This window comes from Mirounga angustirostris, unplaced genomic scaffold (assembly GCF_029215605.1).
Source record: "Mirounga angustirostris isolate CCGP_5_RB_7025 unplaced genomic scaffold, mMirAng1.0.hap1 SCAF_3, whole genome shotgun sequence".
Lineage (NCBI taxonomy): Eukaryota > Metazoa > Chordata > Mammalia > Carnivora > Phocidae > Mirounga > Mirounga angustirostris.
This window is the reverse complement of record NW_026991711.1, coordinates 181,996,675-182,012,974: the sequence shown is the minus strand read 5'-3', so window position 1 is coordinate 182,012,974 and position 16,300 is coordinate 181,996,675. Positions and strand designations below refer to the sequence as shown.

The following is a 16,300-nucleotide window of genomic DNA, read 5'->3' as shown; positions in this document are numbered from 1 at the left end:
ACTCTGTCTGCTTTTGCCCAGCACAACATGTGAACACGATAAACACCTCTTTATGAATGAATGCTGTCACTGCACTGAGCACTGAGGATAACCACCCAGCCTCTGCCCTTCTCCAGCTCATAAGCTATTAGAAGAGCCAGCCAGCAAGTGAGAATGAGTCATTACAAGGCAAAGATATAATAATACTTGATGATAATACAAAAGCATGGGCTGGAGCCAAGAGTTGGTCCTTGGAAGAATCTAGAAGATGGCATTTAAGTGAGAATCACTGCTAGATTTTTAGCTAATTCTTTCTCCTTCAGTGCCTGAATTTTATTTTCTCTTGAGGCATATGTGTTCCCCCTATCTCTTCTCAGCACTGAGGGAATCCATGACATCCCAGACCATGACCATTCCTTTGGTCTGGGATTGTGCCAGGGAGGGGGCAAGGAAGGAGAACAGCATCTTTATTCCTGGGTCGCCTCAGTGAGTGTTAGAGTACATAGAGGTCATTTCCCTTCTCTGCCACTTGCTACCTGTGGAATCCCAAACACATTTTAATTTATCTCCCCAAGCCTCCATGTCATTTTATGTTAAATGGAATAATACAATTTGCCTCACAGAATTGTTATGGGATTAAGTGGAATAATGGCTGTGAATGCTCAGCATGGTACCTGGCTTCTAGATGACAAGTGTTTAGTAAGTGTCATATTTGTGGTAGTAATCATGATACTGTGGAAGCAGAAACGAACAAGCTATTTTAGGTTAGTCTCTGAGAACATCACAAAGAAGATATTAACAGGAGGATATTAAAAATTATTTTTTCTTGCCACCAAGAATAGCAATCCCATTGTCAAAAATATTTTATACTTTGATATTTAGCCACAATCTCACACTATAGCGATACTCTCATCTTACAGTTCTCCTATTTGTATTTTACTTGGTTATCTTAAGTACATAGGCTTCACTCAGTTATAATTGTGGGTGCCCAATGGCTTCCTACCAGTATGGGTAAGAGTTGATTACTTGTATCAGAATTACCTGAGAGTGAATTAGAGATGGAATATAAAAGTGCCCTAATAATTTGCTCTTGTATTCCCTCCACTCTCAGTGGGCTTCTCCCATATTGGAACAGTTCATTCATTTGACAGATTTCAACTTGGATGCCCCTTCCATAGAAGACCAGTCTGATGTAGCTACTCAGCCTCTGAGCCCATTTTCACTCTCTGCACAGCACAAAATCTGTTTTCTAGTAGTTTTTTTATTCCTTCAATCTTTTGTTCATTCACTGTTCCCTACAAATATCAGTTCCCTAAGAACAGGAACCAAACCTATTCCCTTATAAAAGATGACTGTTTTGAACCCACTGGTCCTGAGCCCTTCTGTGCAACAGTGCAGGGCATAATGGTGAGAAGAACTGGCCCAGTCTTCCTAGAGGCAGCCATGAGGGAGAGATACATGTTGGTCAAAACAAACAAATGAAAATGAATAACTATATAATTCCAAATTGTGGTAAGTGCCCTGGAAGACAAGAAACTTGTCTTAACTGAGGAACTGGGAAAGGTTTACCTGAGCAAGTATAACTTCAATTGAGATCTGAAGAGTGACTACGAGTCCCCCAAGTAGATGAGGGGCAAACATGGTGCTGATTGTGTGCAAGCACATGCTTGGGGGAGGGGCTGCTTCAGGCTTGTGGCAGGAACACAGCTTGTGACGGGAGAACATTCAGGAACGAGAGCAAAGCCTCATGTGTTCATCACATAAGGCAAAGTAGATATGTGAGGTTAGAGAAAAATCTGGAGGTTGGTGGAAAAGCCAGAGCCACAGAAAGGAATGGGGTGCCCTGCCATGTTAATGTCATGTCCTTTAAAGCCATTGGAGCAGATGAGAGAGAAAGGAATCTGAGGCAGATCCTCAGGTTAGCATTAGGTTAGCATTAGATGTCACCAAGATAAGGAAGAGCCAGTAGAGATGATTGAAAAGTGGTGGCCAGTGAAGAAGAAAGAAAACCAGAATTGAGTGTGGTCATGGAAACCAGACACAGATGGATTTCAAGAGGAGGAAGTGGCCACCATGTTAATTCTACTGAAAAGTCAAGGAAGATACAAAGAAGAAAATGTCCCTTGGATAATACAGCAGCATAAAGTTTGTTAGTGACCATGACAAGTGCTGCCCTGGGGTGTGATGGGGCCAGAAGCCCAACTGGAATGAATAGTGGGCAGAACACAGGATGAGAAAGTGAAGGTAACCACTCAAATCAACTATGTGAAGAAGTTTAGAGTATATTCCCACAGGTACCTGAAGAAGAAATTTTTGAGCCACCATGCTCATCCAATCAACAAAAACCCAAATAAAATATCTATTCATACAAAAAGCCTTGAAAGAAACCAAATAAAACAATTCATACCCATCCAAATTTTTCTCTTGATCTTTATGTTACCCTCCTGTATGGAAACACTTTGGAAGGGCGACCCCATAAAAAATGTCTCTCGCTCTCTAAGACTTATTGTCTGGTGTTTTTTTTTTTTTTTTCTTTCTTTCTTTCTTTCTTTCTTTCTTTCTTTCTTTCTTTCTTTCTTTCTTTCTTTCTTTCTTTCTTCTTTCTTTCTTTCTTTCTTCTTTCCTTTTTCTTTCTTTTTATACCACAGAATAACAGACTAAGAAAATATGCCTTTGAATTGAAAATGAATGACCTAACTTATTTTGTGCTGGCGGCTGAAACAGAGTCAGATATGGATGAATGGATCCACACCCTCAACCGCATCCTGCAAATCAGTCCTGAGGGGCCCTCTCAGGGGAGGAGGAGCACAGAGCTCACAGATCTGGGGCTAGGTGAGAGCACATGCACCAACTTCCCTTCCTTTGCAAAGTGTGACCTGTGCATTGGGTTGATTTAAATTGCTAGTAACTGTGGTAGTTGTCAGGTCTGGCTCACCCATCCCTGAGCTATTTGCTTAAATCTTGACTTTCACTGAATAGTGAAGGTCACCACACATAGGTATGATTTTGAGTTTACTGGCAATGATTTGAGGATGGAAGTCATTTGTCAGCAGTATTAAAAATATACCCATGTGTGATGGGAGGTTACCTTAGATGGGGTAGTTGCTTTTCATAGCTTTAATTTAATTTAATTAATTAAGATAATATTATATAAAGACAAACATGCATTACTTCCTTTTAGTTGAAAGATACCTTGCAAAAAAAAAAAAAAAAAGAAAGGAAGATATCTGTCATGTATGGCTTCTGGCCATACTAAGATCAGCTTATATGTGAAAGTTCCATAAACTTTGCAGAATATTCAAGATCTTTATAAGATAAAAAATATGTCTTTTTCCCATCCTTATTACCTCTTAAGATTTTAATTCATTCTAGGCAAAGAAAAGAGAGCAAGAGAAAGGAAAGGACAGGTGATGTGAAAGGTAGAAAAACGGGTCTATAACCATGTCATAGACATGTGACATGTGAAAGACAAATACACCTTCAGAGTTGGTCATTCCTCCCAAAGGAAAACTATTTTAAGACCTTTTGCCCAGCACCATGGGACGTTAGAAACCAGTCTCTCTAAATTCTAGTAGTCTAAATAATCACATGCTATCAAGTGAAAGATGCATGTGGTCATGAGGAAGAAAACTGCTGTTGACTTTAACACAGCTACTATATACCATGGTAGAGTTGAATGTTTTACATTCATGATTTCCTTAATAATGATCAACGAGAACATTAATATTTATAGAATTTTAAAGAGTTTAACTAACTGAAGCTAGAATGCAGGTTTGAAATTGATGGTCTGAGAGAATTATCAAAAATATATACACATAAGAAAACTTTAGTATGCATTAGTGAAGTAAGTCATGACAACCCCAAGTATAAAGGTAGTATTAGAAGGGTCAAGAATTCTTATGGGCTCAGGACAGTGTCATGGAAAGAATCCCAAAATGACAATCAGGAGGTCTGATTTCCAGGCCCAGATCTTGTAACAATATGGAGTCCTAGAGCCAGGGTACAACGAAGCATCTGCTCACCAATATCCACCCCGAGTCCAGTTTTGATATGTCACAGCCTAGAGAAATGTGTGATCCATAAGTATTACTTAGTAACCTCTCTTGGTGTATCTTTTCAAGATTCGCTGGATAATTCTATAACTTGTGAATGCACACCAGAGGACACAGAGTCTTCAGAGAACAGCCTGCACCCAGACTTCGCAAAAGTAATAACGCTGACATTTTGCTCTGCAAATAAATTTGAATTACTTATTAGTTATTGCTTTCATAGAAACACTGTATTTTAAGATTGAGACTAAGATAAACAACACTTAAAAATAAAAACATGTTTTGATAAGATTTGCTGAGTGTTAATGGAGGATATTAAAACAGTGATAATAGTAAGGAGCAACCTCTGGGCCATGTGGATGGGGTCATGCTGTGAGTACCTGGATGCTTAGCTACCAAGAGCTAACACAGCTTTCTCTGTAGTACCTCACAGAAACTGAAGAGACTGTCAAAACAACTCGAAATATGGAGAGGCTAAATCTGTTCTCGCTGGATCCAGATATAGATGTAAGTCGGAATTCTTTCTAAGCAGACATGAACTTGATCCACACAATTGTGGTTTATGATTTAGAATTCCTTTTTATAATGGGTGTTTGTTGAGAAAGACTTTCAACATTTTTTCTTAGACCTTGAAACTTCAGAAAAAGGACCTTTTAGAACCCGACTCTGTGATCAAACCATTTGAAGAAAAAGCTGCCAAGAGAATCATGATCATGTGTAAAGCTCTCAACTTAAATCTTCAGGGATGTGTTACGGAGAATGAGAATGATCCGATAACGAACGTAAGTTTCCCTCTGTTACATCCTATACGCATCAGCCAACTTCACACCCCCCTCTGGCCAAAATCTTTTCTATTGCTGATAAGTTCAGGCACTGAGTTCACACCCTGTAGTCTCTGAGGGAGTACGAATGACAGCATTTTCCACGTTACAAAAGTGCACAAGTTCTGAAGTGGAATTGTGAATATATTGCCATAAAACGTTCCTCTTACCTTGAAGAAGCATCATCAAACGGACTGTATTCTGGGGTCCTTTCCATTAAATCACACAGTGGTTGACAGTTTCCTAAGATATTGTTTATATCTTTTTGGTGGTATTGAGATGGCTTTTAAATCAAGCTTCTTATTTTAGCATTTATATGTTTATTTGAATGTATATTAGAGAATAGTTTAAACAAGCAAGTCAACTCTGTGATTTCATAGCTAATACTGCTTAAGACCAGGCTACATAGTGAATCAAGTAAAGTAATATTAGATAAATATTAAGTAATAGTAGAGGTGGTACATGGAAATGGGAGGGAAAAAAAGGTGCTTCACTGATATTTGGGAACCACCAGAGTGCTCATTAAATCAACACAAGATTCCTTTTCCTACTAAGTGAGCTGTCTTGAGAGTTCTTAAGAGTCCAAGGGACAGTTCTATACCAGTCATGGCTGTATCTGTGGGAAGGGGGCATTTTATGAACATAAAAATTATTAAAAGTTGAACTATAAAGAAGAAAATAGGGGCACCTGGGTGGCTCAGGCAGTTAAATGTCCGAACCTTGGTTTCAGCTCGGGTCATGATCTCAGGGTCATGAGATTGAGCCCCACATCAGGCTCCACACTCAGCACAAGGTCTGCTTGGGATTCTCTCTTTCTCCCTCTTCCCCTCACCCCACTCGGGCATGCACACTTTCTCTCTCTCTTCCTCTCTCTCTCTCAAATAAATGAGTCTTTCAAAAGAAGAAGAAAATAAAAATCATACATAATCTTACCATCAGTAAAAACCAGTGTTATTTATTGCCACGATCCCGTTCATTATTTTGTAATGCACTCCACTCTAATTTTTCATAAATCATCTCTTAATTGTCATCTTTCACCTTAAGGAAGAAAACTTATTTCTAGATCCATGATATAAGCCACATTTGCTTTTAGAAGACAGAACAGTAATAAGTTTTCTCTACAAACTGAGCACACACAATCCCACACACGTCTCTATGACACGGGAGGCTTGTTAGTTGTGACAATGAGTGGCTGGCAAGAAGGATGGACTCTTCCAGAAGATTTTCATACCTGCTGCCCTTGGGTCTGTAGGCATCACACCGGTCCTCTGAGCCTCCTTTCCCCTATGATAGCAGGATGATGGTACATGCTATGGACCTCAGATTTAGTGAGGAGAGAGAACCAAGGGACCTGTGCCTCTCTTGGGTCAGAATACCTGACCTTCCTCCCCGACGAGTTCTGCCATCCTGGGCAAGTGTCTTGCCCTCACCCTCCTCTTCTGTAAACAGGGTAATAATAGCAATAACCATTTCAAATGATTGTTGGGAGGATTAAATGTAGTAACATATGGAAAGAACTTAGATAATGCTTGGTGCTCAGGAAGCAGTGATTACATATTAACTGTTATTTCAATATGTGGGAAATGGCTTTGAAATTTGTAAATACTGGGGCGCCTGGGTGGCTCAGTCGTTAAGCGTCTGCCTTCGGCTCAGGTCATGATCCCGGGGTCCTGGGATCGAGCCCCACATCGGGCTCCCTGCTCAGCGGGAAGCCTGCTTCTCCCTCTCCCACTCCCCCTGCTTGTGTTCCCTCTCTCGCTGTGTCTCTCTCTGTCAAATAAATAAATAAAATCTTTAAAAAAAAAAAAAAGAAAAAAAAAGAAATTTGTGAATACTATGTAGCCAACGTATTGGTATTTTCAGTGTTGCCTGTGAGAATCTTGTTGACAAGTAAGCTAAGATCAAAAGGTGTCACCTGTAAGAATCTTCCCCCAGAATTAAACTTTCTCCTATTTTATAACTGTAATTGTGCACTAGGTGTGTGAGTAAATGTGATTGCATTGGAGGTCACGTTTATTCATTTCTCAGCCAATACTTAATCAGTGCGCCTCCTGGGAGCCAGACTTGTTCTAGGTATTGGGGGAACAGCGGGGACAAGATAACAAGCCCCCTGCCCTCTTAAAGATTGATTCTCTTTGGAAAGAACAAACAGTACATTAAAAAAAAAAAAAGGACAAGTAAATTAACACAATAATCATGCCTGGTTCACAGTTCTTTAAAATGAATCAGTATGACAGATGTGATACAGAGGAACTGAGAGATAGTTTCTTCTGGGTGGGGTGCTCATAGGAGGCCTCTCTCAGGAGGTGACAGTTGAAAAGAGACCTAAAGGGTGAGAAGGATAAAAGTTCAGGTCAAGGGAAAATGCTCAAGGCAGAAGAAAGAGAAAGTGGGAATACCTCAAAAACAACTAAGTCTTGGCAAGTTCTAGGAAGAGAAAACAGGTACCGAGGGGAAAGGCAGACCAAAACGATATGGAAGGAACTAGAAAGTACAATAATGTTAAGTACAGGCTGCAGTGAAGAGTTTGGATTTATCCTGAGTGGAGGCTAGAGTAATCTAAAACACTTTCAAATGGTGCGGTTCGATTTCTGTTTTTTAAAGATCTCATCAGAAAAAAAAAAAAAAAATGGATTGGAGGAAACAAGAGTTGACCAGGGAGAGTAGATAAGAGGCTACCACCAAAGTTCATTGCATGGTTTAGACTAGGACTGGCAAGGAAGAAGGAGAGAAATGGATGGATTTGACTGATGTTGGGTAAATTGAATGGACAGGTTTCTCTGATCCATTGGATATACAGGATAAGGGGAAGGAATATTTCAAAGATGAGTCTCTGGCTTTTGCTTTGAACACTTCTATGCATGATGGTGCCATTTACTAAGAGGACAAGACTAGATGAAGAGCAGATTTGTGGGATATTGGCCAAGAATTCCACTATGGGCATGTTAATTTGGATAGGCCTACTAGATATCCAAACAGAGATGTCCATTGGGCAGATTCAAATACAAGTCTAGAATTCGAGGGAGTGGCCATGAATGAGACAAACTTAGAAGTCTGGGCCAGACGGTGACCTGGAGGGACATATTTGGGAATTTCTGTATGCATAGAAAAAGCTCCAGAAAACAAATATTTAACAGATCACTAGAGGAGTAACCAAAGAGGTCTAAGAAGGAATGGCCATTGAAACAGAGATAAACAAGAAAAGAGTGGGTCCTAATGCCATGAGAGAAAGTGTCACCTGTGTGGAATAGGCTGAGATGCTGAGAGAGACAGCAAGCCAGAGAGAAGCCCAGCAGCTATGGCCATGTGGAGAATGCGGGGAACTACAGCAGGAGAAATTTCCATGGAGCGAAAGGGTTAGGAGGAGCGATCAGAACATACTTTCATTCAGGATTAAAGTTGAAAAAACAAAAGAAAACAAAACAGAAAAACTGGAAACTTGCTTCTTGAAACTACTTGGAAATATCAGGAAAATGTAACCCAAATCCTACCTGCATTTAACCATCTTATTAAATAAAAATAATTTTTTTTTTTTACTAGGCACAACTTTAAGTGTGATTTAAAAGTCCAATTTAGTAACTGAAACTCGAAGATAATGGGCTTTTCTTTCCAGTGCCGGGTAAATGACTCCTTCTACATGGATTCCTTTCTTTGTACTAAAACTCATATTCAGAAGTTTAATACTTGTATTTGGGCCAGTCTCGCCAAGCACGAGAACATGCCCAAGTTCAGAACCCAGCATCAGTATGCCCTTTTACGTCTGTAAATCCAGAGGGACAAGTTGATTTGAGGTGCTTTAAATGCCCATGTTGTTTTTAATTTATTTTAAAGTTGATACAAATGTTTAAAAAAATAGAAAATTACTTGGTAAAAATAATTTCACTGTGCTTATAAACAATAATACAAAAACTAATAAAATAGCCTCACCTAAACTCCACAATAATTTTTTATGCAATGGCATTGTCTTTAAAAATTTCTGTATATTATTCAGTGACACTCTTTTGTTAATGTAGTTGTTTTTAAACTCATCATTTTTAATTCTGTGAGCATATTTTTAAGTTAATCGAAATTTTTCTCCAGGTTGCTGAAGAACCAGCTCCTGTATTTAATGAATGAGCTTCTAAAACGACTCCCTCAAAGAACTTTTCCATGATGAGGAAACAATATTTGACAGCATGTAATCTTTTAGTCAGTCCATTGAAAACCAAATTCAAGTTGATGGTTTTCTAGTATAATATATTTCTTTGAAAATAGCAATTGATTCCAAAAATCTGAACAAATAAACCTGCTTCACAGCAGAGCTACTTTAAAATTTTATGTTCTTGATTCTTTTAAGAAAATACAGAATTCTAAACATAAGAAGCCTATGACTTAATTTGTTAACCTTTCAAGTGCCTGATTAAACAAATCCTTATCGAAAAGCCAGTGATTCAAAAAGTAAGATTTGACATTTAAGTTGAAAAGGTGGATTGGAAGAAATAAATGAATCACCATATGAGCTTTAATTTCTGATGGATTATCAAAGTATGGTAATTTATTTCCATTCACCAAGCAGAATGAAAATCAAAATGCCCCAATTCACGAAAAATAATAGGATTTTTTTTTTCCTTTGACCTTCAATGTGTTTTGAGCTCCTACCTGAGTTATTTTCATGTAATTTTTGCATTTTCAACTCTTGGCAGACAACCACTACTACAAGCCAAAAGTTTTTCTAAACTAAATTAAATTGGTAAAATATAAAACTTTTACTTTTTAATTGTCTTTTTTTTTAATAATTTATTGAATTTCATTTTATATGTGTAGTTCTGTTTCTAACAGTAAGGGAGCTGACAAGTACTGTTATTATTAAGGAATTACACTAATAACCTTGTTATAAGCTAGCCATATTACTATGTTTCAAAGCCCACGAGATACCTACTAAACATTCAGTACAATCCCCAGCATGAGTGAGTCTGTACAATGATGAACATAATGTGATTTTTGTATATAACCTGCTTGTCCACAGAACATATGCTGGTAGGCATCCATTCAAAATTAAGTAGCATAAACAAAAGTAAAAATGTTTTTTGTAAGCATATTCCATTTTTAGAAGCCTGTAGTTAATTATATGTAATTACATCTATTTTCGTGGTTGTAATTATATGTGTATATATGTACATATGTATAATATGTATGGAATTACATTTGCATATATTTATTTATCTCAGTCCTTGTTTTATTTAATTTCTGTTGCATTTGATGGTTTTCTAGTTGAAAATTCCTTCTTTCTTGACTCTTTCTTCGGTTTCTATGATACTCTGGCTGCATGAAAATTGTCGTTTGCTTTCTCTAAATCTCTCTCCACTCTCCAGTCTCCTTTATAAACTGCTTTCCCTTCTCCATCTCAATCCTTTGCATGCTGATATTTCCCAGGATGCCATTCTGATTCTCTTCTCTTTATCTCATGGCTTAGACAGGAGCCTCCCCAGCCCAGCTTCTCTCATTGAGCTCAAAACTCATATCCAACTGTGATTGGAATGTCCTATAGATGACTCTGCATGTACCATCCAGAATTCACCTCTGTATCTTTATCATGTATATCAGTGAGTGTCATTGACATCCCCTTAATTTGTTACATACCCAAACCTAGGACTTTTCTTTTATGCATGTGTACCCCTGTGAACACTTCTCTCCAAGCACCCAGGACACCCAGTGGACCTCTGCATCCTTTGGTTGTACCTCCTTAATGTTCCTCAAATGCATGTCCCACAAATGCATCCTTTTGTGTTCTTTATGTTCTTTCATGACTTTATGGCTTTGTACATGTCACTCAACCGACCATAGATGCCCCTTCTAACCACATCTTTATCTAATTTTTGCTTCTTTAAAAGTCAACCCAGGGATGCCTGGGTGGCTCAGTAGTTAAGCGTCTGCCTTCTGCTCAGGTCGTGATCCCAGGGTCCTGGGATCGAGCCCCACATCGGGCTCCCTGCTCAGCAGGAAGCCTGCTTCTCCCTCTCCCACTTCCCCTGCTTGTGTTCCTTCTCTCACTGTGTCTCTCTCTGTCAAATAAATAAATAAAATCTTGAAAAAAAAAAAAAGTCAACCCAGGGATGCCTGGGTGGCTCAGTTGGTTAAGCATCTGCCTTCAGCTCAGGTCACGATCCTGGGTCCTGGGATCGAGCTCCAAACCCCAAGATGGGTTACCTGCTCAGCAGGCTACCTGCTCAGCAGGGAGTCAGCTTCTCCCTCTCCGTCTGTTCCTGCCCCCACTGCTTTTGTGATCTCTCTCTCTCTCTCTCTCTCTCTCATTCTCTCAAATAAATAAATAAAATCTTTAAAAAAGAAAAACTCAGCCAAGAAACTTTCCTTTTCTTTCCCATCTTCCATTCTCTTCCCATTTTTCTCTTTATTTCACATTTTCCCTTTCCTTCTTAGCATGGTGGCGAGAGGGGGAGGAGTAGTCATGCAGAGCCTTGGAGCATGTAAAAACTCCAGGTGATGGGGGGCAGAAAGCCATGTGGAGGCACAGAAACCTTGCACTTGGCCTTGCCAGGATCTGGGGCACTGGGCAGGGTGATACAGAGGAGGCGATTAGAAAAGGTAGCTATGGTTGGGAGACTGGTTGCTTTGAACCAGAAAGTAAATTGATTGAACAAATAATAGGTCAATGATAACAAGAGCCAAGATTTTCACTATTGAAGGAAAGAGTTACATGAAATATGAATAGGGGAAAGGCTTGAAAGAAGCCTCTGGATTTGAATTGGAAATATAAATTTCAACATGAACTTATGAGTTTTTAATAAATATTCATGTACAGGGGCACCTGGGTGGCTCAGTCATTAAGCGTCTGCTGACGGCTCAGGTCATGATCCCAGGGTCCTGGGATAGAGCCCCACATCGGGATCCCTGCTCAGCAGGAAGCCTGTTCTTCCCTCTCCTACTCCCCCTGTTTGTGTTCCCTCTCTCACTGTGTCTCTCTCTGTCAAATAAATAAATAAAATCTTTTTTCAAAAAATAAATAAATACATACATACATATTCATGTACAGATAGAGATAAAGAAATCATTGTAGATGTGAATGCTACGTGTATGGACACGTGCGTGTGTATGTGTGTGTGTGTGTGTAGATGTGTAGGTGTGTCCCAGTAACAATGAGCATAATGAGCACCGAGCTCTTGGTTTCTAAATGTCACCCTCACAGAAAGGAAGCAGGGCTATATGGAGAAACGACTGGAGCATTGAAAGTATAAGATGAGCCTAGAACATCTTGTTAAGTAAAGAAGTGTCCCCCCAAATTATGGGGATCTACCAAAAAGACAAAAGAGCTACCTCTAGCCAAACTGGAACAATGTGAGCATCACTATAAATAATGATAATAAGAGACTGAAATATGTTGAATGAAATAGTAGTAATCCATGAGTCTATACTTGTATAAATAAATAAATAAATAAATAGATAGATGGATAAATAAATAAATAAAAAGAAGGGAAAGCTCATCATTACAGTAGAATATCAATGAATAAATGTAGAAAGAATGATGGAACTAGAAAACCACCCTTAGTAGCCATCATAGTGGTGGTTGATTCCAGTGGGAGTTACAGAGGGTAGGTTGGGTTTGGTGAGTATCAAGACATGGGGTAATCTCCGAATATTTCTCCAAAACTGTTGATCACTTACCACTTGATATATATTATTGATATTAAAAATATTATATATAAATAGTAGTTGTTTATCTACTGTTTTCTTAAAAAGTATACTAAAGGGTAAACTGCAGGTGTGATGATTTTATATCAGAACAATTGGTTCTTTCTTTTTCTTGCAGATTGAGCCTTTTTTTGTGAGTGTGGCACTTTATGACCTCAGAGACAGCAGGAAGATTTCTGCCGATTTCCACGTGGATCTAAATCACACTGCTGTCAGGCAGATGCTCTCAGGGTCTTCCGTGGGGCTGGAAAATGGAAACATTGACCCTGTCACTCCAAGACAATCAGAAGAACCTCACGTCAAAGGATTTCCAGAGGAATGGCTAAAATTTCCAAAGCAGGTTGCACTTTTGTTTACTTGCGATGGCACCAAAAATGCTCGTTTCGTTGTTCTCACCAAAAGATTACATCAGTTTCTGAAATAAAAATTCCCTTAGAGCAGTCCCTTAAAAAAAATGGAATTTTGTAAATGTCTTCAGTATGCTTCCTTACTTACTTATTAGCTGTTTTCTTTGTACACAGGCTATATTTTCTGTAAGCAATCCGCATTCTGAAATTGTTTTTGTGGCCAAAATCGAAAAAGTACTGATGGGGAACATTGCGAGTGGTGCTGAACCTTATATTAAGAATCCAGACTCCAACAAGGTAATGCATAATCTTTTTCATAAATAATTTCAATTGCTTTCAAGATATAAAACCACCCTGCCTTGATGAATTATCAAGCTTGGTACAATGTAGGTCTAGAAATAGTCACTTCTTAGTGAAATGACTATCCCTCAGGAAAATTTGAAAGCATATATTCTTAGTTTATGTTTCTGACTGACTTCTGATAATCTATTAGTAGAAATAAATTGAAATATGGACAAACTTTAACTCCAAGGATCAAAGTATTAGCAATAATGAAAAGTTAGGATTAATCTGACTTAAAAACAAGTGGATACATAGTTTACTGATGATGAACTAAGTGAAAAAGTAAGATAGATAATTCTATATAAAATTATTTTAACACCTAAGTGAAGAAAGAAGAAATACTGAAATTTCTTTGAATGGTGGGACTATGGGAAATTTTTTCTTCCTTTTTTCTTTTTTTTTAAACCTATCATTTTATTTTTTTAGAGAGAGAGAGGGCGCATGAGGTGGGAAGAGAGGGAGAGAGAGAATCTTCAGCAGACTCCTGCTGAGTGTGGAGCCTGACGTGGGCCTTGATCTCACTATCCTGAGATCATGACCTGAGCCAAAATCAGGAGTTGGAGGCTTAACTGACTGAACCACCCAGGCGCCCCTCTTCCTTTTTTTTCTATAACCATATTTTCTTTAATAATCAAATGTTACTGTTTAATAGAAAGTAAATATTAAAAGTCTGTATTTTTCACACAAAAGAAATACATTGGGGAAAGAATGACTAACCATTGAATTTAAACTTGTGTAACCATGTAGTGCAATGTTAAGCATATTTATGAGATTCAGGGTTTGGCAAACTACAACATGTGAGCCAGATCCACCTGGCACTTGTTTCTGTGAATAAAGTTTTATTTACACAGTCACACTCATTCATTTATGGATTGTCTATGGCCGCCTTCCTGCTAGAGAGGCAGAGAGGCAGAGTTGAGAAGCTGCGACATAGACCATGTGGTCCACAAAGCCCAGTATATTTACTGTGTGACCCTCTGCAGAACAAGTTTGCCAACCCCTGCCATCATGAATAAAAATATAAGACAGACCGTGAGCGCAAATTTGAAAACAGTTTCCATTCAATGTTTTAAGGTCTTTCAAGTCTGAAAAAAAAAGGGGGGAGTTGGCATTAGAAGACAAAGGTATTTTCTATATTTGAAATTTGCAGAGTGAAAATTCCAGAACACAATACAGTAGATCCAACACAGAGAATAGCATGTGGCTCTTTACCAGACAGACTCTGCAGGCCAGTGAGGCAGAATTCCGGGGTTTCAATGTAAGATAATCTGGAAAAGTATGTATTAGCATTTTACTTGGACAGTTTATAAAGAGGTGTTCTAAACATTATTTTTATGTATTTTTCCCTCAGTATGCACAAAAGATACTAAAATCCAACAGGCAGTTCTTCAGCAAGTTGGGAAGATACCGCATGCCCTTTGCTTGGGCGGTAAGGTAGGCTGACAACTACAATCAACAGAACAGTAATGAATTTATAATTTGCATTGGAAGCTTCAGTTTGAACATCTCTTTGCTACCTGGTATACGAGCAGTGGGGAGGGACCCAGGGAGAGAGAGAGTAGACTCCTCGCTGAGTGCAGAGCCTGACATGGGGCTCGATCTTATGACCCTGAGATCATGACCTGAGCCAAAATCAAGAGGCAGAGTCTTAACCAACTGAGCCATGCAGGCGCCCCCACCAGTATTTTTAATATATCAACGCCTAGAAGAATATTACTGTGGTCATCTTCTTAAACACTCAGTGCTCCCCAGAAACATGTGTCTTACAGACTATTTAGTAAGACAGCTTATAATAGATTGAAGCTATGACTTGAGTGCATGTGTGTGCATGACCAGATATGCTATGGTTTCTTGGTAGAATCGAAGTCATAACTTGTTTATTATGCATATTTGGTTCAATAAACCCTTGACCTTATATCAGTCCTGAGAGTTTGGCGTGCATAAAATTCAGATGGAAGCATTGTGATTTCTTATGCAGCTGCATATTTTCATCAGATGAAACCATCAATTTGATCATCTAAACTCTTTAATTTTGCTACGGATTAGCATAGCCAAAATATCAGTACCAGTTCACTCTCTGTTAGGAATGCTGAGTTATGTGGACACTGAGGGTAGAATCATCCTCCTGGACATATAACCTCTACATAAAGAACAAGAATTGCTTTTTGGATCTGGTTAAAGATCAATTCCTATTGTCCTTCTCAATCTCTTTGCCTTGTGGAATTTCTTAAAAGAGGATTCCACATATGAGTGAAATCATATGATAATTGCCTTTCTCTGATTGACTTATTTCACTTAGCATAGTACCAACAGAAGATCGTAGGGGAAGGGAGGGAAAAATAAAATAAGACGAAATCAGAGATGGAAACAAACCATAAGAGACTCCTGGCTATAGGAAACAGACTGAGGATTGCTGGAAGGGATTGCTGGGGGTTGGGATAACTGGGTGATGAACGGTAAGGCGGGCACATGATGTAATGAACACTGGGTGTTATATGCAACTGAAGAATTACTGAACTCTACCTCTGAAACTAATGATACACTATATATTAATTAACTGAGTTTAAATAAAATAAGATTTAAAAAGAGGAAAAGCCTGGCACAGACCTAAGGAAGAAAGATTAGCAACATATAAACCAAAGAACTTTAAAAAGTTAGTGCTACAAAGTAAGACAACCTCGCAAGTACTCATTTGGGTATTGGTAACATTGTCCCAGTGGCAGTAACTTTAAAATCCAGAAAGAAGGCAGAATTTGTTACTTTTGCCATTTTCAGGTCTCCCAATACCCAGGGATGAGCATAACCAGAGTGAATCCACCAGTATTTTTTATCATTTTGAGGTTGTTCCTTGAAGTTGGGGACAGGTGGATGGGAAGGGAAAGGGGGAAACGTGAGCAGACAGACTTACACGGTCTCCAGGAATGAGTTTGCCCTAAGGCAGCCCTGTTGTAAGGGAGAAAGAGACCAGACCTAGGAGTTGGACAGACATGGTCCAAATCAGGCCACCACTTATGAGTGGTAACTTAAGGCAAGTTTTCTCTCTGGGTCTCAGGGTCCCATCCACAGAACGAAGCTG

At 38.9% G+C, this 16,300-nt stretch overlaps 1 protein-coding gene across 4 annotated transcripts in view; it reads left to right on the top strand.

Moving 5' to 3' along the window:
* DOCK10 (dedicator of cytokinesis 10) overlaps positions 1–16,300 on the top strand; it is a 256,600-nt gene that overhangs the window by 154,629 nt on the left and 85,671 nt on the right. For all 4 annotated transcript variants that reach the window (XM_064587156.1, XM_054505990.2, XM_045867857.3 and 1 more), the window contains exons 8-14: positions 2,628–2,811; positions 4,101–4,186; positions 4,452–4,535; positions 4,655–4,810; positions 12,654–12,875; positions 13,057–13,179; positions 14,576–14,658. In XM_064587156.1, the coding sequence (XP_064443226.1) occupies positions 2,628–2,811; positions 4,101–4,186; positions 4,452–4,535; positions 4,655–4,810; positions 12,654–12,875; positions 13,057–13,179; positions 14,576–14,658 (938 nt within the window). The remainder of the gene's footprint in view (positions 1–2,627; positions 2,812–4,100; positions 4,187–4,451; positions 4,536–4,654; positions 4,811–12,653; positions 12,876–13,056; positions 13,180–14,575; positions 14,659–16,300) is intronic.